At 42.4% G+C, this 22,994-nt stretch overlaps 1 protein-coding gene across 1 annotated transcript in view; it reads left to right on the top strand.

Moving 5' to 3' along the window:
- The window catches only part of CNTNAP2 (contactin associated protein 2), a 1,889,175-nt gene that overhangs the window by 1,572,799 nt on the left and 293,382 nt on the right, over positions 1-22,994 (top strand). Inside the window, exon 15 of the mRNA XM_090049982.1 lies at positions 17,632-17,759. Coding sequence (XP_089906108.1) covers positions 17,632-17,759 — 128 coding nt within the window. The remainder of the gene's footprint in view (positions 1-17,631; positions 17,760-22,994) is intronic.

Raw genomic sequence — 22,994 nt, 5'->3', positions numbered from 1 at the left:
TATTTGAGAAAGGGTTCAGACTAGAAAACCTCCTGAGGTCCCATCCAACTCTAATTTTCTATGATTCTGTTATTCTCTGATTCTATAAGTTAGTTGAAACAGCAAACTTTACATCCAGATTTTCTCAGAGTTGAATCCAAAGTTTGATTTGGACCATCGTAGAGACCAAATAATTGGATAATTTACTTGGCATTTATAACTCATGGAACTATTCCTTCCTCCTACACTTCGTCCATTTGTAGTCATCTACACTGTGAATATTTTAGAGCAAAAATGCCGCCTTCCTGTATATTTATGTCTGTCACAGCCACAGACTTCATCTGTCATCTCTGATAAGTCGCTTGATCTCTCTTTGACTTAGTTTCCCATGAATAACCCAGGATAGAAAGAATGTGATTGATTACAAGAACTGAGACCAACACACCCAGCCATAATATTCTTCACATGTGAAGTTACTTTGGTCCCTAGCAGACATGACACTTAAGAAACCATTAGTCTGTTAATAGCATCTTAAATGCTAGTAACTGGGTCACATGTTCAGGCAGTTAATAACTTAACAAAAAGGGAAACCAGCCATACAAATATTTCACATAAAATGTGTTGTATCTCTGTGGCTGTATTTCATCATGCCTTAAATTGAACATTAGCAGGGTCAAAACCACCCTGGAGTCTCCAACTCCTGCATAGTTTCTGCTGGCTCACAATCAGGTGATTGTTAGCTGGATCTGGGACCATACTAGAAATCCAAGTGGCCCTGGTATGGTCCCCACTGGCTCCAGGGACCACAGTGGGGCTGGCTCAAGCCCTAGTGTAGTCTCAATCCAATTGATTATCAGCTGATCTTCAGCTGCCTCTGGGGACTGCACCAGGGCCAGTTTGAGCCATAGTACAGTTTCAAAGTCAGCTGACAAATCAGTTGGTTGTTGGGCAACTGATTTTCAACTTTTCAGTACAAAGGGAGCGAGGATCATGATCAAAGGTCTCACTGCACTAGAGTAAGCTGCAATTAATATCTCATCCTGATCCCAAAATCCCATGCACATGTGACATGGCAGAAGGTTCAGTTGTTGGGATCAGGGAGTAGAACCCATCATCCCTTTAAAGCAAAGACTGTCTGTAGGCTTTGTGCTTATTAACAAACACTTGTTTTATTCAAACCCAATGACAATACTGAAGGGGCCCAAACTTCAGCTATAATGATGAGGAATGCCTGACAAATTAACAAATACAGCTGAAACAGTCATTACAATTACTTTAGCATAAGGTAAGGGTGAAGGAAACAATAAAAACCAACAAGGGTCGAAAGTAATACATACCAGTAGTACTTAGCTAGATCCATGCCAATCCTGTAGTTATCCAACAAAAGTATGTAGGCAGAATTTAGGAACCTGTTACAAAAAGCAATTCAGACTGACCCCATTCCTGCATCAGCAAAACTGCTTAGTGCCTTAGATTCATCAAACATCATTTTTTCTCTGCATACATTCTTAGACACTGAGACTTTGATTACTGTTCATGTTTATAAGTGCTCCAGTTCATCTATGTATTCACCAAAGTCCTTCCTGAGAGCTGTTGTGATCCAAATCAGTCCTGTTCATTGCATAACATTTACCTGAATTCCAGATTCCTAGCAAGTGTTTGATGCTAGGAGCATATGTGCAATTCATTACAGAATGACAGTGGTGAGGGTACCCAGCTTTTGCCTGATAGCCTAGGAGGCACAACACTTGCCCAAGAAGTAGAATACCTGGATTATAGGCCCAGATGATTCTTCCATTTATGCAGTAGATGAGAAGATATTGTGTTGTAGGCAATGAGTACAGCAAGCCAGTGAAAGGATGGGGAAATGATGGATGGTACTAAACCCTTTATTAAACCTTCTAAACCAAAATTAGCAGCAACTTATGAACCCTGGAAACTTATTGAAGTCAACAGGCTTGCATGGGTCAAAATTATCATTAAATATAACCATCTGCTATTTTGTCGTACCATAGTCAGTTATTTTTATTTAGTTCCTTCAGTCACATAAAATAAAACTGTCTTAAGTTGTCAACAACTCCAAGGAATGAAACTTCCAAGCTGCTCTTCTCAGACTTTAGTCTTTTTCTTCCAACGAACATCCTGCTTCCTTAAAAAATCTTGCTGAGAGAATATTTAGTCTGCTAGATGGGTACCACGTGAACCATCTAAATGTCTACAGATAATGGATAAAACAAATACAGTAATATGAATGGACTGATCTTGTGGAATTTCTATCTATAACTTATTGCTGCATGTCTCAGGTTGTAAAACACATTTTTCTTATACAATTAACAAACAAATACAATCATTGCGATTGACTTTATAACATTTCAAAAGAGAGAGCTATTTCAAAGTATGTTGACCGCAACCAGCAGATCCCACCTTAATGGCAGCCCTGTCTTTCTATGAATGCCAATGGTTTGCTGTCTCAAAGTAAAATAGGATTTCCTGCTTTAGCATTCCCGCCACTGTAGTGGAAGCAGCAAGACTGGAGCAACCTATGTAAGTGCTGCTATGACTGGGAAATAAGCCTATTATAGTTTGTGGTCAATAGAGAAGCATGAATGTTTCAATTTTAGATTACTGATGGAATTGAAAGATTATAAAAAGAAGTTGTTTAGGGGTAAATAAATGCACTGAGACTGGGTTTTTTCAGTGGGTGGAGGAGGGAAAGGGTTGTTTTGTTTTCTCATCAAAACAAAACACTTGCAAACTTTGCCTCATTAGAATTTCCACAGCTTTGCAGTAAGCCGTATATTCACTTTTGAATATTAAAGCTGTCTCAAAAGTTTCTGCATAGAGTTTTTGACTTCCCAATGGCAAGGTACTTCTCACCTCAGAACTGAAACTGTCCAGTTCAGTCTGACATCCCCCTGCAGGCTGAAACAGTTTAGACTGTCAGTTTTCAGTAGATTTGTGAATTTTGTAATAAAAAACAAGTTATTAACTTCATTCACAATTATGAATTTTATTGCTGAGTTTATGAATAATATACTGTATAACTCATCAAGTATTCATTCATTCTAATTACAATTGAAGTGTATAATCCTCAAAAGGATGTTTATAATAATTTAAATTAACCTGGATTTAATTAAAGGAGCTAGTGTTACGGGACTATAATGAGATTTGAGAAGTGTCCAAAGGGGCAAATTTATTTCCTAATATAATTTTAAAGCTTTTGCAACTTGCAGACCAGACGATGGGTAGATAGTGGGAGAAGGGAAGGAAGCAGCGCTAATTTTCAAATTCAAAGATAAAGCATGACTTCTACTTGCACTGGCATTAAGTTAGTCTGTGAGGTGCAAATCTATCCTGACTTCTGCCTAATTTAAATTGTTTGAGCTGGAGGGCAGTAATTTAGGAGTTACATAGGGGTGACTTGTACTATTAGCAAACTTCTATGATTTTCTTTGCAACTAAATCCCATTGTGAAGGGGAGAGAAAGAACCCACCCCGACACTTCCTAATACTCACTGCAGGGGAGATGACAAGCAACAACTAGGATTGTATGCCAGAGGAGCCGCCACAGGCATGCCTGTTCAGAAGCTGCCTGAGCGCACAAATCAAGAGTGGCTTGCATCCATAGTTGCTTCTCGAGCAAATCCCGGGACGTCATTCTCCCCTTGTACTCGGCCTTGGTGAGGCCGCAGTTGGAGTACTGCGTCCAGTTTTGGGCTCCACAATTCAAAAAGGAGGTGGGGAAGCTTGAGAGAGTCCAGAGGAGAGCCACGCGCATGATCAGAGGTCAGGAAAACAGATCTTACGATAATAGGCTGAGAGACATGGGAATCTTTAGCCTAGAAAAGCGTAGGCTCAGGGGTGATCTGATGGCCACCTATAAGTTTATCAGGGGTGACCACCAGGATCTGGGGGAACGTTTGTTTACCAGAGCGCCCCAAGGGATGACGAGGTTGAACAGTCACACACTCCTGCAAGACCGTTTCAGGCTGGACATAAGGAAGAATTTCTTTACTGTCCGAGCCCCCAAGGTCTGGAACAGTCTGCCAGTGGAGGTGGTTCAAGCACCTACATTGAACACCTTCAAGAGTAAATTAGATGCTTGTCTTGCTGGGATCCTATGACCCCAGCTGACTTCCTGCCCTTTGGGCAGGGGGCTGGACTCGATGATCTCCCGAGGTCCTTTCCAGCCCTGATGTCTATGAAATCTATGAAAGGGAGCCAAAACACCTCAAATGGGGCCTGCAGATCTGGGAGATGAGATCCCAGGGACCCATCAGTGGACACTGGCCTTTCCTGTTCATCGTATTCCTAAGTTTGCTGTTATCCCAAGAGTAGAGTGTGTTTAGTTGCAAAGGCCATGGTACCTAGATGAAGGATGGCCTCCAGGAAACTGACGGCCAGAAGGTCACCTACCCTTGGAAGTGGCATGCTAGGGATGAGACAGGATCATCCATGAGCAGGGCCTGCGGAGAGTGGAGTCCACCTTGGCTATGGATACAGTAAGGGTGGGGTTAATGGGAGGTTAGAGCCCCATGAAGAAACCCAGGTACAAGATCCCATTAACCACCTGCTGGTAACCATCTCCCAAGAGGAACATCAAAGTTGTGGCAGAAAAACAAGAACAGCAATCAGAGAATGTAGGTGGTGCAAACTAGGGGTCTCACCCTGTCATTGTTGGGGGGCAAGGTACTGCTCAAACGGGGGCCAAAACCCTATGGCACCTACCAGCAACACCCATAATGGGGGATACCCACCTGTGACATTATATCAATATATCTTAACTTATACATTATTTTCCTGCTGAGACAATTTGTATGGATTAGTTTACGTATGCCCAGTGCAGAGTCAGTGGTCCCAAAGATTTTCATCTTTGGTTTAATTAACTAAACAAAAATATCATATAGTGAATGGAGTTGAAAAGACATAATATAGGGACAGAAATATAAAATATTTACACTGGGTTAGATTTTTCCAAGAGCTAATGTTTTTTAAACATTAAACATTAAATGTTTTTTAAAAAACCAGGCTCCCTATCTGCATAGGGTATTTTACAACCTTTCTGGACTTCAGCAAGGCCTTTGACACCATCTCCCACCCCATCCTCATTAAAAAATTGGGAGACTGTGGCATTGATGCCTACACAGTCAGATGGATTGCATATTGGCTGAAGGGTCGCACTCAGAGGTTGGTGGTGGATGAGTCATATTCGACCTGGAGAGAACTGGGCAGCGGAGTCCCCCAGTGCTCAGTCCTTGGGCCCGTGCTGTTCAATCTCTTTGTCAGCAATTTGGACGATGGGGTGAAAAGCACCCTTTTTAAATTCACTGATGATACCAAAATTTGGGGTGAGGTGAGCACACTAGTAGGGAGGGAAAGACTGCAGCAAGACTTGGATAGGTTACAGGGGTGGGCTAGCAAAAACAGGATGTGCTTCAATATTGACAAGTGCAGGGTGCTGCACTGGGGCAGTAATAACCAGCAGCACAGTTATAAGATGGGAAACGCCCTTCTTGAAAGCACAGAAGCAGAAAGGGATCTTGGAGTCATTATTGACTCCAAGATGAACATGGGCCAACAACGCGAGGTCATGGTTGGCAGGGCTAACCGGACCTTGTCATGCATCCACAGGTGCATCTCTAGCAGGGACAAGGAGGTGATTCTCCCCCTCTATGCGACGCTGGTCAGGCCACAGCTGGAGTACTGTGTCCAGTTCTGTGCGCCCCACTTCAAGAGGGATGTGGACAACATTGAAAGGGTCCAGAGGAGGACCACCCGCATGATCCAGGGACAACAGGGCAGACCCTACAATGAGAGACTGCGGGACCTGAACCTGTTCAGCCTTCACAAGAGAAGGCTGAGGGGGGACCTGATAACTGTCTATAAACTCACTAGGGGGGACCAGAAGGGTTTGGGAGAGACCTTGTTTCCCCTAGCACCCCCTGGCATAACAAGGAATAATGGCCATAAGTTGTTGGAGAGTAGGTTTAGATTAGACATCCATAAAAGCTACTTCACAGTTAGGGCAGCTAACTTCCAGGGGAAGTGGTGCTGGCTCCTACCCTGGGGGTCTTTAAGTGGAGGTTTGATGCCTACCTAGCTGGGATCTTTTGAGCCGAGTTTTTTCTCCTGCCCAGGCAGGGGGTTGGACTTGAAGATCTACAAGGTCCCTCCCGACCCTACTTCTATGATTCTATGAACCCTAAAAATAAAGGTGCAAGTTAAGCTATATTTGCATTGAGCTTCATGATTTGCAGCTGCAATTAGAAGCACATACATTCTGATTTGTCTGTGGCTGAACTGCAAACAGGGAAGCTAGGCAATTTGAAAATCTAGTTCATTGCATCTAGCAGTAAATGTTACTTGGATAGGTGTGATTGTAGATCTGTTTATCAAATCCTGTTGGTCTGTTGACATTATACTTAAACAGTACAAGCACAGATTATTGCACAGTTAAGCAAAAAGTCCAGAAGGTAGGTGGCATATCCTATTTTTTATCATTGTGCAGGAAAACATGGTCTTGCATTAGCAAATATGAAGCTATAGCAATAATGCTACTAAGGCTGAGTTCATCAATGTTGTAAGTGCCATGACTTCCAAGTCAATAAAGTAGTTCAAAATGCATTCAAGAGTTTTCCTGGATTGAGGTCAGTCTTCAGTACCTTAAGGTCTGAGTCCTAAGTATCACTGAAATAAAGAGAAGCAAAGTACAAGTAGTTGCAAAATATATTTGTATGCTTGGTCAGTTAAAAACTTGAGAATTGAATAGTTCTAAGTATCTAGTATCCATGCCATTTTAATTAGTAATGATCAAGCATCACAAAATTCAGAGATTCATTTCCAATAAGCACACAACGTTTTGTACGTATCTTCAGACTCTTGAGTCTTGAACATTCAGCTCCAAGTCTCCTAAGTACTACCTATCTTGTAAGATTTCTAGTACTTGCTCCTCTTCTTTTGGGCCAGAAATACCACAAAAAATACCATATTTCACAGAATAAGACAGTTCAGCTTCCAGTGCTGGCAAGAATCTAGAAATGTGTTAGGAGTCTGTATCAGTCTTTAGGGCTATGTGGTCCTGCAGAACATTTCTGTAATTCTCCTGAGCAACTGCATTAGGTTGGGTCAATGCGTTCAACTCAGGTTTTAGAATCTGTCTGAGTTGAAAGAAGGAGGTGGGGTAGGAAAACAAGAGTCATGAGAGAGCCCAAGAACAGCCCACTGAGAAGAAAATTGAAGGTTCTTACCTATTAGTATAATAGCTGATTTCATAATAAAGGCAGAGCCCAGGGAGTGGATTTTAACAATGTACGTTGTGTGTGTTGCATTACGAGTAGAAGACACAGAAAACAAGAAAAGTTTATGATTTTTACCAAAGCCTTCTAAAAGTTTTTGCAAGTTTGGAATAAGGATTTGGGCCAATTTTTCTTTTATCCAAACCCAGTTGTCTAGCCCTATTTTTAATCCTGTTAATTACAGCATCCCTATCAGCAATTAAATAGCTCCCAGATTATCAAGAATGCTGCCAAAATTCTATAGTTCATTAGATTCTCTGTAATGTTAGCTCTTATATTAGCATTTCAAATTTAAATAAAATGCTTGCCAACTATTTTTGGAAAAGAACAAACACTAATACTTGGCACATCTGTACCTCCTCAAAGCTTTTCACAGAGACTCATTTACAAGCTTTTAGTCTACCTAAACTTCATGACACCCCTGTGTACTGGATTATAGAAATTCAAAGATCACTACAGAGACCCTTTCTCATTAACAAAGTTGGGTCTCATAAGGGGTAGGCAACAAGGAAATTGTATACTATGACATTTTGTAGTCTTCAGTTAACTACCAATGGCAATCAACTGAAACAAATCTAACACAAAGGATCCAATTCAGCACATCATGTGCTTAAGTATATTTCTATTTAGTAAATAATTTAAACATTTCCTGAACATAAAGCACATACCTAAAGTTAAGTATATGATTATGTGCTTTGGTGTTGAGATGTACATTTGAATCACAGCTTGACTATCCAGGACCCAGTGACTTTATTGTCATCTAGTCCTTATGAAAACAAGAAATGCATCCTATATGTGATATATATTGTATTCTTTCAGAAGGACTCTGCAGCACTTTGCAGACTTACTCTATCTCTCTATGTATATGTGTATGCCTATGTGTATGTATATGTAAATGTGTGTGTGTGTATACAGTATGTGCATGTGTGCGTGTGTGTGGAAATTAGAAATATAAACATTATACTGTGTTTTCAGGGCTTGATCAAACTCATCCATCTTTCATTTGACCATTAAGAGGAATGTAGGACATTGAATTTAGTCTTTATTCTCTTAAGGAGATTATCTTGTGGGGTGGGAGGGAAGAAACTTCAAAGACTTTCTGCACCCTCGTTATGCCTAATATCTTTTATACCAGCCATAGCATTATCACAGCTGGGAGTTGAGTGTTTTAGCTGTGATTATAGATCATAAAGTCAAACATTTTATGTAGTCTTTGATTTGCAACATTTTGTACTTTGTCAGCAAGTTGATTTCTATGCCATTAAGAACCACAAGCACCTCACAAACAGAAGTTGAGTACCTCTAGACCTTAGGTACATTGAAATCCCAGTCAGTTTCTTGCTTATCTTAGATATTTTGGGTAATATAAGAATTATATTGTAGCCATGATGGTCCAGAGATTATGTGAGAGGCATAGATGTCTTTGAGTGATATCTTTTATTGGATGAACTATGTAGTTGGGATGAAGTTAGACAAACTTTCAAATACAAGACTTTCAAACTTGTCTAGGCTTTCTGAGCTGAGCATCTCATATTTAAACCTTTTGGGATTCACAAGCTCTGTGTATCCTCATACTTAAATCCCTGAGGGGGCCTGACTGGCATGCTTAGAGTACACCAAACATGTCTGAACAGCACAAAACACAGAAGTCATAGTTACTTCTATTCAAAGTCATGACTGCCAGAGAAGGATGTGGTTAAGATGCTGCCCGGCTCAATGGTTAGAGCATTTCCTCAGAAAGTGAGAGAGCTGGGTTCTTGACCCATCTAAGCCTGAGGAAATTGAACTACATATCTCCCACTTCCTAGGACATAGTCTTGGAGCTAGAGACTTTCCTTAGTGAAGGCACTCTCCATCCTTTCTGTGGAAGCTGTGCCACTGTTCAGTGAAGAGTCCAAGATTCAGAGAGAAAGTAAGCAAAAGAAGTATGGCTCAGTTGCCCGGTATTGAGGGTATTCTCCTAGGGAGGAGAACATCTGGTTTTAGTCCTTCCTCTCAGGGACTGTCAGTGTACTTTTCCTAATGACTCTTCAGTGGAAAATGAATAAGCAAGCCCACAGGCTGTGGGTAGGGTGCTCTGCTGGAAGATGTGGGTTTGAACCCACTTAGACTGAAATGAGCCTAGAACCTAGGTCTTCTGCTGCTACCAACCTAGAACTTTGGTTGGTGAGCTTTTTATCAAGTACCATCACCCCACAACCAAAAGAGTGACTTGGCAACCCCTAGACACCTAAATCTAGGAAGTGGTATCTGACTGTGAATCCCAGTCTCAATCACAGTGTTGCAGGTAGCCATATAATTAGGGAAAAGATGCAGTATTTGAGACATACCTCTGTCTTCAGTGTTTGCTGCTGGCTGGCTTAGGCATTCCTCTCTCTACATGTGGACTGTGAATCCCATTGCGAGGCACCTGATGCTCCCAATTTACTCTGCGGAGAACTTAACCGCCTAGCTCAAATTTTCAAATTGCCCATTTGAACCAGCCACCTAAAAGTTATACTTGATGGTGCTAAGTCCCATTGTAGATATTCCCCTAAGCGGTCACGCAGCAATGCTGTGGCAGGGAAGGAAATGAAACCCAGTTCCTCCGTGTCATTGTCCAAAACAGAGTTATTCAGCTTCTGAGTGTCTCGGGGCCATCTGGGCTGTGCAAGGCACCCCACTTCCTGCCACACAGGTCGCACACATTCAAAGGGCTCTGCAGGAGGGATGGGAGGCCAGAGACCCCAGCAGCACCAGAAGGAGTGGAAGGGAGAGTGCCAGTCAAGTGGAAGCCTGCAAGTTCACTCCTCATGAGTCTTAAGTGCCCCATGGGCCGTGACTTGGACAATCCAGGTCTTGTGTAAAACCAATCATCTTCCTTAGAGGAGAGGAAGTAGCTATCAGAAAGTAAAGTAAAATCATTACTGGAAGGAACTGGATAACTCTTAACAAATCACTAATAATAAGAATGACCATGAACATAAATGCCAGTAAAGTTAGTAAATGAGAAATGGGAAAATAGCCTTTATTCCTTTTAAAGCCATGGAAGAAGAATTTATTGCAGACAAAAAGCTGAATGCTCTTAGCTCCTTACCCCCCACACCCTAATTTTGAGCTGGGGCTCATTTCTTGAAGGGGGGATATAAAGAAAAGGAGCATCATCAGTATAGTTCTCTTTTTGTCATTCTGAAGAATTCTGTGTTTTCAATAGTTGCCTCTGATTTGAAGCTGTTCTTGAGAAAGTAGCATCCTACAGAGAAAAACAATTTCAGAACATCTTAGTAAGAGCAAAGTGATAACCTACATATTTTTTCTATTACAAAGACATCTAGCTGAGAGTCAGGAGATCTGTATTATATTTGCAGCTTTGTTAATTACTCTTTTTTTAAACCAAAATCAAGCCAGTAGGCCTTCTTATACCTTTCTTTCCTAGCAGTAAAATCAAGATAATTTTATTTACCCACCTCTGCAGAGGGCTCTGAAATCTATAGATTAAAGGGCCTATGTGAGTGCAGAGCGTTATTACTTAGAGAATCTGCAGAAAAAAAATCTCATTGAGCTCAAAGGGATATGTGTGAGAAGCCCTTTTGTCCATTTACATCATTCTATACTGCAGCCTCCTATGACAGATTCACTGATCGCCATTAATAGCTTCTATTATGTCCGGCCACATTTAGTTAATAAACCTAAATCTCCTGAAGTTGTTGAAGGAGGAAATAAAGAGTTCAGAGAAATATAAGAGAGCTGTGAAGGGGGACGGACACAGAGATTTAGGAAAACAGTCATTCAGTGTTTTCAGAAAACATTTAACTTCCTCAAAAATGTAGTAATTAAATCTCTAATTACTCTCTTCATCACAGAGAGCAGACACCAGTTCCAATGAGCTGTCATTCTAAGATGTGATAGTTATTTTCTTAATTACTTTAATTGCTTTTCTTTTTAGAAAGAAAATTTTATCTTCCATCTCTTCAGAAAGACTCAATAGCTGATGGTGACTGGAGACACCATATTAGTGCTATAGAGAACCTTTCAGATTTCTGCAAAACATGTAAATCCCTGCTGTGCCTCCTGCTTAATGGAAATCTAATGATACACCGTCATAGAGTCATTGAAGTTAGAGATGGAAAAGACTTTTAGGGCAAGAAGCCCATCCCATTGCACAGTTATAGTCCCTGCATCATATTACTTCAGTATATTTTTCAGGGTTTTAAATCATACTTAATATCATGTTCTTGTCAAGCAAAGGAATTGATTTCTAAAGAACAGGTTGGAAAGTCTGTAGTTACTATTAGTCAATGATTTACTGGAGCACATAGAAAGGTGCTGTCAACAAAGAAGAAAATATTCCTTTTAACTTGTTGGGGGACAAGCACTTTTTACCTAGATTGTTTTGCCTATTTTTTTCCTACCTAAGATAGTATGATCTTACTGATATTTACAAGAATCATATTCAAAAGTGGTTTTTTTCCTGCATGGCTACTCTTGGATTTCATCTCTGTTTATTTATGGAAAAAGAGGATTCAAGGAAAGATAGATGTGGTTAGTTGATTTATTGCCCTCCTTTTCAAAGAAAGTATGTGATTGTTATAATGCACTTATTTTCAACACCTGATCTATAAATTGAGTCAGTTAATTACTGTATTCAGTGTGAAGTTAAAAGTAGAATTGTGTCTACATATATATTGTATACTGTGAATAATATATAGCTCAGAACTAGATCCACAGAAGGACTTATGCTATGCAGCACTGAATGTTGCTACAGCTAACTTTTAGGTGCATAGTGGAATCCACAGCCGTACATTAGGCACTTAGGTTCCCTATGCAGTATATAGAAGAGAGTTCAGTGCTTCAAAACAGGATTCATAGCAGGCCATACACTGAGCAGGGAGCCATCTAAACTAGTCAACCATAAATGCTTAGAATAAGGGTCTTAAATCTCACCCCTTTCTAGGATTTTGGCATCTTTTGCTGTGTTACAGGGAGACATCCCTTTCCATTCAAAACTCATAGCCATGACACTTCTACTGGAGTTAGGTACCTATGACTTTTATTTGAAAAACAGCATAGGTCATCCTTTTTTTTTCAAAATTGTCCCCATTTATCCAATAGCTCAGGGGTTAAAGCACCCAACCACTCAGTTTGCAGAAGATGTGGGTGCAAGGTCCTAACCATGAGACTATATTCTGGGTTGGGAGCCACTCCTCCACTCCTCTTGACATCGTTCTGCTTTCCATGAAAGGATCAAGTAGTCATTGGGCTAGGGAGGGGGGGTTATGCTCTCTAGCTCAGCAGTGTAATACCTCTAAACCAAGAGCCATATAGGTCCCATTGAGCTGCTTTATCCAACCCACTGGCCTACCAATATGCCACTGGAAGTTGATGTGCATGGCCAGGGGGAGTGGCCTTCCATAGAATCTGTGGCCTTTCAGCCCCAGTGGATATGGGGATTGGTGGCAGAAGGGTAAGTGAGGGCTGATACAGCCCCAGTCAACCTCTAGCCACTTTGCCTGTCACTACTGAAGCTTCCTACCTCCTCTGCCCCACCACTGCTATATACTGCCATGCCAGAGCCAGAGCTATCACTGCCATATACCCTATGAACTGCTGCAAAGATATGAGGCACAAGGTGGCAGCCGTGGCTCCTGCTCTAGCATGGGTCATGCAACATACAGTGGGAGCTGGAGCTACTGCCACTGCCAGTACAGCTTGCACCATGCAGGAGCCAGAGCTGCCACTACCACTGCTGCAGGCACCAGGAGGGAAACAGCTATCACCGCTACTTGCCAAAGCCACCCCTTGCTCTTGGTTGGATCCATCCTGCAAGGAGCCCTATGGTCTGCATCTGGTCCAGGGAAGGAGTTGAGTTGGACACCCCTGCTAACAGTTGGGACACTCAGCTTGTGGAAGGAAACTGGGTCCCAGTCCTTCATCCAGTAGGTGCTTCAATATTTTATTCAATAACTATTTCATATAAAAGGTGTACATATTGGAACTTAGTTTTCCCCACTCCCCACCCACCAGGTGAGTAGTTAGACAATGGGGCAGAATCCAGATGTGCAGGCATGGGCAGTTTTTGATGCCACAAACCACATGCATTGGACATTAAACCATATGTGGCAGTATTAATTTGCAGCACCAGGGCAAAACACTAATTTGCAGCACCAAGATTTCCCAGTAGCAAAAAGGAAAACCTGACAAAAAGTGACACAAAGCATGCCAAAGTGGCATGTGCTGGAACAGACATGGAGAAGGGAGAACAAGCAGCCCAGGACTGCCTGCTCCCCCATTCCCATGCATTGCATAGCACCCTTACTGAAGCACCCTGTTCCCCAGCCAGCCACTCCCCAGGGAAGTTTTTCCAGGACACAGGGTGCCTTGAGAAAGGGAAGCAGGTGGCCCTGGGTGCTGAGAAGCATAGAACCCCTGCACTGAGGCAGGTGCAAAGCAGCTGGCTGAGGTGCAGTGTGCTCAAGACAGAGGAGCAGCCAGCCCAGGGCTGCCTGCTTTCCCATCTCTACATGCCTCAGTGCAGGGGCTCCACAGTGGAGTCTCAAGGCACACTGCACCGCAGCCAGCTGCTCCACAGCTGGCTGGGGTGCAGGCTGCCTCATCATGTAGAGACAGAGAAGCTGGCTGCCCTGAGCTGCCTGCTCCCCTGTCTCCAGATGCCACTCCCCAGCTGGCTAGAGCACAGCTGCAAGCAGCTTTTGTGCTATTTGTGCTGCTGCAAACAAATGCCCCTGCTCATGTGGAGATGGCTCAGTGTGCTAAGGAGTCGTTCTCTGTCTCTAGGACTTAATGAATCTTACAATCCTTTCTGAGCAGTGGAGCCCCTTTAACAGAAGGGTTAGGATGTTCCCTACCTCAGAATTACCAGCAGCCTGGTTGTCAAGGAACTGTCCAGGTGAGAGATATGTTTTGAATCCCATCAGGCAGAGGAGCACATTGAATTTCAGTCTGCCATTACTTGGATAAGTGCTCTATCTCCTAAGCCAAGTGGGGGTTACAAAATGAGGTGTACCACCATCTACTGTTTGAAGCCTTTTCTGTTACAAGTGCACTGCCAGCATACCTGGAGGAACACCTAATTTATGGATTTGGATGTGATTAGAAATGAGCAAGGCACTGAATATTGCAACATTTTCAAGACTTGAGTCGTGTGTGGATGAAACGAGGGGCATGTGTGCATGACACTTTAAAGAGGGTTAAATGCTTTTGCACTGCTGTAATGGTGTTAGTGTATGCACACGTCAGTGATGTATTGCACAGTAATTCGAGCTGCTGTAGCAAATTCAGCAGTGTAATGTGCCTTAAATGACTTGGGAATTTTAGTTTGCTGCCCTACAGCTGCAGACTGAAGCACCAGGCTCCATGGAGCTCAGGGGCACTGCAGGAAGCCCGTGCAGGCAGCCTGGCAGGAGCCCAGGAAGGCAGGTTTTGCCTTTTTTCCCTGGAGCCTGCCTGTCTGCCTCAGCTGTGGGGGTGCCCAGTGTTTTCCTCCGTGGCTGTGGTGCCCCCTGGGACTGCCCGAGACAGGTGCCTGTGGGCAGGTACCACTGGGGGCGGGGGCGGCTGCTGCTGCTGCAGAAGGAAGCACCAGTCCCCCGACATCCGCAGCCCAGGGATTGCTCCGTCTGCCATCAGCTTGCCTTCCCCTCCCCATGGCCAGACAGGTAGGTAAGTGGGTGTGTGCCAAGGGTTTAAAGGGCCCTAATTTGAAGCATTTTTTTTTAAAAACCCACTGCTTCAATTTAGGGCCCCTGTTTCATCTGCACATGGCCTGAGACACTTATAGGAGTTGCCACTGGTGGAACTGTGGATACCTTTTGAAAATCACTGCAGAAAATGGAAATGTCTTTGGAATTTAGGCATCAGTAGAGCAGGTGCTTTGAGGGTTACAATTTTAGAAGATATGCTTTCAGTGAGAGGGAGGTGGGACTAACACACATCAAACTTTTTTGTCAATGTAAACCTAATTCCCTTATTGGTTATTAATGACACTAAAATACTAATTCAATGAAAATAGTATTTATCTTGTAAGGAATTTAGAAAACATTACCCTTTTAAGCTCTGTCTTAAATTACATCAGTTTGCTTAAATATCTTATCACTGTATGTATTTTTGGCTAATAACACATTCATTTCAGCCAAGAAGATTCTCAAGAACACTTCCATTGAGCTTTTTATCTGGTGTCTAAAGCTTTAGTAAATGTAATGCTTCTGAAAGGTGTACGCAGTGTGAGAGCACTACGCAGTCACAACTGGGACCAAAAAGAATATCTCTTGGGGGTATTGGCAAAACAGCAAGCTAAACAATCCGCACAGAATTGTTGTGTGAGTAGGTGTGGGCTGTGGTCAATTCCAGAAGTGAAGTGAAAATTATTTAGTTCAAATATAGTGAAGGCTGGCTGTGACTAAAAGCTGCCTTACTGATTGGCTTCCTGTGTGAAATGAGTTGCTGCTATCCTTCCATTTCTTCATAAACAGGAAATCCTTCCTCTCCAAAATGGGCATATTTGTCAACCACGGATTAAATAGGTACACCCTTCTCTAAATGTGCTCTTAATGAAAAGGCTTGAGGTAGATATGCTAAACATATGGAGAAACTATGGCTACCTATTCTTGTGAGATCCACTGTATGTAAACACAGGACTTTGCTTTATGGGGTAGTCAATTTGGTCCCCTCTAGAAGCATTACATTTACTAAACTTTAGAAATAAAATGAAAAAAGTAGTCAAAGTATTCTGGAGAGATTTTCTTAGCTGAAATTTCACACAGACTTTCACACAGACATTAGGGCTGGAAGGGATCTCGGAAGAACAAGTCCAGCCCCCAGCCTGAGGGGCAGGAAGTCAGCTGAGGTCATAGGATCCCAGCAAGATAAGCATCCAATTTGCTCTTTAAGATGTTCAGTATAGGTGCTTGAACCACCTCCGATGGCAGGCTGTTCCAGACCTTGGGGGCTCGGACAGTAAAGAAATTCTTCCTTATGTCTAGCCAGAAACAGTCTTACAGTAGTTTTATAACAGTACGACCTTGTCGTAACCTGGGGCGCTCTGGTGAACAAATGTTCCCCCAGGTACTGGTGGTCACCCGGATAAACTTATAGGTGACCATCAGATCACCTCTGAGCCTGCGCTTTTCCAGGCTAAAGAGCCCCATGGCTCTCAGCCTGTCATTGTAAGGTCTGTTTTCCTGACCTCTGATCATGCACATGGCTCTCCTCTGGACTCTCTCAAGTTTCTCCACATCCTTTTTGAATTGTGAAGCTCAAAACTGGATGCTGTACTCCAGCTGCGGCCTCACCAAGGCTGAGTACAAGGGGAGAATGATGTCCCAGGATTTGCCTGAGAAGCATCTATGGATGTAAGCCAGCGTTTTGGTCGCTTTATTAGCTGCAGCATCGCATTGCAGGCTCATGTTCATCTTGTGGTCAATGATGACCCCCAAGTCTCTTTCTTCCATAGTGCTAGCCAGGCACAGCAGGTTTTTCCTCCCAAAGTGGAGAATCTTGCATTTTTCGGCATTAAACACCATCAGGTTCTCATCCGCCCATTTGCTGAGCCTGTCTAGGTCAACCTGGATTGCCCTCCTGTCTTCTGCTGTGGATGCTTTGCCCCAAAGTTTGGTGTCATCGGCGAACTTGGCCAGTCCACTTCTGACTCCAATGTCCACATCATTAATGAAGATGTTGAACAGTATGGGTCCAAGGACAAAGCCTTGGGGGACCCCACTGGTCACAGGGCACCATGATGATTGACTTCCGTCAATTACTACCATCTGGGTCCAACCATGGAGCCAGTTCTCCAGCCAGCAGATCGTGGTGGACCAAACGCCAGTTTCACCAAGAGGTGATCATGGGATACCAGATCAAAGGCTTTTTTGAAGTCAAGATATATGACATCAATCACTTCTCTCTTGTCCAAGTGATAGGTCACGTGGTCATAGAAGTTAATGAGATTGGTCAAGCAAGACCTACCCACAACAAAGCCGTGCTGGCAATCCCTAAGGATGTTGGCGTCAGCCAGTCCATTAAGGATGGCCTCTTTAATAAACTTTTCTAAGATCTTCCCCAGGATAGAAGTCAGGCTGATGGGCCTATAGTTAGCCGGATCCACTTTCCTCCCTTTCTTGAAGATAGGCACCACAGTGAATATATTTGTTATACAAAAGTACATACTGTAATAAGATATTTAAGCAAGCTTCTGTGATTTAAGACAGACCTTAAAGGGTAACAAATTATTGGTTGAATTATTGCTTCCTGGGACTATTTATTCTTCTAGCTATCAGTCACTGTACAATAGCCACTTTCACAGTGAACAAAGATTTCCCTATACCTATATCACAATTATTGTTTCTTTTTTTATGTGACTCAGGAGAAAAGACACTGGTCTCTTATCTTACAAAGAACATCTACCCGTGAGTCAAGTAGTGGTTGGAGATATTGACCGATCTGGATCTGAAGCTAAAATAACTGTGGGTCCTGTGCGCTGTCAAGGAGACCGTAAGTTAGTTGTTGGGGTTTTTTTGTTTGTTTGTTTTGTGTGGGGGGAGGGGGGTTCACTTGCTTCTGGGTATCTCACAGTACTGTTGGTACGTGGTAAAATGTTAGTCATCTCTTCCACTGCGTATTGGCAAATAGTCTATTAAGAGCCTTTTCCCAGCAGAATCCAAGATGTGTTGAGAAATTCTAACCATAAAAACATCATTGTAAAGGCTTAGCTTTACATCTAAAATGTGGGTCATCTTTCTTATATGGTATATGGTACCTTTGACTACCTAGCTAGGTTTGTGATGATATAAACATCACATTACTGATATAAACAGTAATACAAATTGCATGAGAGTGGCACTCAACAGCTGTGATGCTGTTGAGTGTTGCTGTTAAGGCCATTAGCATTGCTATTTATATCATCATAAACTAAGTTTATAGACTTCTAAATAGTAGCATTGTGGCTAAATACCTCACTATAAACTCAAGTCACAGCTGTATAAAGTTAGACATTATTGCTATCAAGTATCATCTTATCTCAATGCTACTATGTAAGCCAACAGGGTTTTTTTTGTAATCATTCCTGGTTCTGAGCCTGAGCATTGAGTTGTGGATATGCACTTTCTAACTTGATGTGTAGATTTCTAAGGGTGAAGTTACACATTATACTTAGTTACACATTGTAACTCAAAGTTATACATTGAAGTTACATGTTATACTAAATGCGTGGAATGTTAAGCATTGTTAAAGGTACACCATACATTTCGAATTAATACCATTTCTTGCCTGCACAGCTCTGACTTGCCATTAGAGGGCTGGCAAGCATGGACATGGCTAGGAGCCAGGACACCTGGTCTGTATCCCTGCTCCAGGTTGGGGGAGGGAAGGGCTGGAAGCAGTGCATCCTGGGACATGGGAGACCTGAAAATTGTTAATTTTATCTCCGTGGAGCAGATTCAAGTTGCCCTAACACTAACTAGGTAGTACAGTGCAAAGTAAACCCTCACCTGAAGTTGCATAACTTTGTGATGCTCAGAGGGCTCTTAACAAGCTTTAATACAGACGCTCATGTTTTAAGTGCCCTTAATATAAAAGTGTAGCATGTAACTTCACCTTAAGTACTTCATGGAAGAGGATATTATTATGTACCTTATCTGTTAGATAGGAATAATGAGAATGATGTAAATGAAAGGGAAACAGCTTGCCTATGCTGATCAGAGCACTGGCAGAACCAAGAATAGGACCCAGAGCCAGTCTAGTACTATAAACCCCCAACCATTGCTTTCTGTGATACTGTTAGACACAGCTAGCCTGTTTTTCTCTTAGTGATTATTTTTTCCTGGCTTGTGTTAATTTTCTTTCTGGTTTCTGTTAATGATTGTGATGAATGAGTTCAAGCAAATTAAATATGGTGTTTGCAAACTGCTCACTAAAGCCCATCACTATTTCTTATTTGTGATGTCTGAATGATCACTTGATTTCCATGTTATTCTAGCCCTGATTAGATAACTGATATTTTTGTAACCAGCTATTATATATGATGAATAAGAAATAATGAAGAGCAAATACTCTTTCTCATACACACATACACTTCTTCCTATAGCAAATGTGATTATTACTATAAATACAAATCTATATCCAAATATAAATCCACATATCCATTCCAAAAACATTAGAATGAGCAAAACTCTATCTAAGTAAATGTTTGCAAATAGCAAATAATACTGGTTATTGGAACATGGACTAAACAGCTATTTGGAAAGCAGATGAATTCCTAACACTTAATTTGCATTATATATGATCTCATGTTTGATTTAACTATTAGGATTTATAGTTCCACAAAGCTCATCCTGCAGCATTTTTTGTATTGTCTTCAATAGCCATATACTATTTTGAAGCGATAGCAGGAATTTTCCATCTGAATAGACTGAATATCCCATCTACTTATCATTAATAAAAATCCAGGCTCATACTATTATTGTAGGAGTTGTGTGCTCACTTTAAATTCCTGACCAAGCCACAGCTCTAGAAATGTCATCCTGTCATCTTGTGCATCCCTCTTGACTCCAAGATTCTTCTTTGTTCCCATTCCTATTATACCCTGGTCAGGGTGAAGAGATGCTGTTCCATAGTTTCATAGTTGTTAGGGTCAGAAGGGACCTGAGCAGATCATCAAGTCCAACCCCCTGCCATGGGCAGGAATGAATGCTGGGATCATATGACCCCAGCTAAGTGATTATCTAGCCTCCTTTTGAAAACCCCTCAAGGTAGGAGACAACACCACTTCCCTTGGAAGCTGGTTCCAGATCCTGGCCATCCTGACTGTGAAGTAGCACCTCCTGATGTCTAGCCTGAACCTACTCTCAATCAACTTGTGGCTGTTATTCCTTGTTACTCTGGGTAGTGTTCGGGGGAACAGAGACTCTCCCATTCCCCGCTGGTCCCCGCCAGTAAGTTTATAGATGGCCACCAGATCCCCTCTCAGCCTTCTCTTGTGGAGGCTGAACAGGCCTCTCCTCATAGGGCCTGCCCTGCTGCCCCCTGACTATGTGAGTGGCCCTCCTCTGGACCCTCTCAATGCTGTCCACATCCCTCCTGAAGTGCAGCACCCAGAACTGGACGCAGTACTCCAACTGCGGCCTGACCAGAGTTGCATAGAGGGAGAGGATCACCTCCTTGGACCTACCTGTGATGCATCTGTGGATGCATAACAAGGTGCAGTTGGCCTTACTGACTGCGTACTCACATTGGCAGCCCAAGTTCATCTTGAAATCAATAATGACTTCAAGATCCCTTTCTGCCTCTGTGCTGGTGAGAAGGGAGTTCCCCAGCCTATAGGTATGCTGCTGGTTCTTTCTCTCTTCACTTTGCCAGGGGTTAGAACCAATCAAAACAGAGCTTCCATTCTCCCCAAAATGCCAAAATGTTTTCTTTCTCTTGTGCTCCATAGATGCCCCTAACACTCCACCCAGGCCTGACCTGAGAGAGTAGAAACAGGCAGAGCTGTCCCTGAAAGTTGCAAGGGATCAAACTACAGAACTGATCTCCACATTGAGTTGGAAGACAAAAGGGTTGGACACTTGGGCTGGGGTACAGTGGGATGCTTCAGTCTACAACAGTATATTTTATATATGCTTCAGGAACCCAAGAGTACCTGCAGGACCTTCAGGAGGAAAACAACCATACAAAAAAAAAAAAAGAAAAGAAAAAAAATCAGTCCCCCTCCCCACTCCTCCCCACCTCATTCCAAAATGTTAACAGTGGTGTCCACCCAGACCACGGTCTAGGTCAGTGGTTCTCAACCTTTTTTACCTTCATAACTATTCTGAATTTAGAAACATTTCCAGGGGGCCTGTGCAGGGTGGCACTGGGAAGTGGCTGCAGCAGGAAGGGGCAGATAAACCTAATGCAGGCAGAAGCACCTCCCCTCCCCCCCCCAACTACTAGAAAATGAGGCATGAGAGCAGTTTCAGTTGGTCACAGCACCTGTGCCTCAGCACCCTTGAAAGGGACTCTTTGCAACCCAGGATGCTATGGCACTCTGGCTGAGAATCTTTGATCTAGATGAAAAGTGTTAGGGTACATTACTCCTAAGCCTTTGTTCTCAATTAGGGCCTAGCATACCATGAAACTTGAATGCAGTCTATGTTTAGGGCCTATCACATTCTTTAGCTCCCCCCAGCCCTCCCTCCCACCATTTCTTTGCTCCCTACACTTCTCAGCAACACACATAGCACATACTTGCATCTGGGTGCCAATAAAAGGGCACAGAACAAAGTGCTCCACTTATTATCTCTTCTTCCTCGTTCTTTGTCTCAAGTTATTGAGGGGGATGTCCCTGATAATCACACATTCATCTGGCCTCTAAGAGCAATCTGAAGAAACTGTCCTGGGATCAAGTTGATAGTGTTAAAAGTGATGTTGTAGCCATGATGGTCCAGGAATTATGCAAGAGGCAAGGATTTTCTGGGGTGATATCTTTCTTATTCCAAACCAATTTATTTAGGAAGCTGTTTACTAAAATGCCAAAAGGGAAATGTTATTCAAAGCTTCCACTACTGATTCATGATCCAAGCCAAAATTACAGTCCAAGTCCAAAATCTCTCCAGTGTTCCCGTTAAGTTTTACCCAGTCCCTCTATGTGACATATCTACGGCACTTCTGTATGTCTTAAATTCTTAGGTTTATAGCATAAGGTGAGAAACATTGGGAATGCAAAACATACATTGTCCAGTGTAATTCCTCCTTTGTAGCAGATGTCACTAGATTGAGGCTCTTCTTTGAAATGCAGATTTGCCCTTGGTCACATTGTTGATCATTTCATTGCTCAAGTCCCTTGATTCATGGTCCAGTGGAGACTGCTGTTGGCATTGCTAAAAAATAAATTAGAAACTTTTGTCATGCATGATTTATTCATCTATGGGTTTCAAAATAATTTCTTCCTATTTGTCACTGAGCCACAAAAAAAATCTACAATATAAAAATAGTCAACGAAATTCCCCTCTCTTCTCTAAGAATTTTCTTATTGTTGTAAAATCTCACAGTAGTCCTCCAACTATTGCTGAACACTCTCATATATCTATCCATCTGGTCTGTGTGGCAAAAATCCAGTGGCTCTTGCTCAGGGCAGAGCTTATATCTTGGATAAAATATCTGATCTCTCTCTCCTGTTGTCAGCTTAGTATTGAAGCGTGTTTCTCAGTATTGTTTTAGGTTTTCTAAATGGCAGTCAAATGCTAGAGTAGATTTATCCAGTTTTCAGGGGAAGAGATGCATCCTTAGGATATGAATTTTGCTAAATACCATATTTACTCAAATACATGATGAAGGTCTTCTCTCCCCAATAGCATGGAGGGAGGGAGGCTCCTCATCTTATAATTGCATGCAGGAAAATCTCAATACATTGTCTATCCTTAAACTGCTTCCAAAAGCAGTATGTGTTCAGCAATGGAAACCAACGATGAAGCTGATTTAATGCAGCCAACACTAAGCATGACTATAAAACACATGGGTTACACTGGGCAAACATACTGATAGGATCCTACCACAAGAATAGGTTAGTGTACCCCATCTGAATAAGACATATTTTAGTGCTCATTAAACACAGCCCCCCTCATCACCAACTCTCAAGTCATAGTGAGCCACAACATTGAATACATTTTGATTTCCTTTTTATTCCCACAGCTGAGATGTGCCTTTCTTTCCCATTTCCAATGATTATTCATGTTTCTTCACCAGCCTTAAATG

Source organism: Crocodylus siamensis, chromosome 5, assembly GCF_052110815.1.
Source record: "Crocodylus siamensis isolate JL-2025a chromosome 5, ASM5211081v1, whole genome shotgun sequence".
Taxonomy (NCBI): domain Eukaryota; kingdom Metazoa; phylum Chordata; order Crocodylia; family Crocodylidae; genus Crocodylus; species Crocodylus siamensis.
Note: the sequence above shows the minus strand (reverse complement) of the source record. Positions and strands in the feature narration are given on the sequence as shown.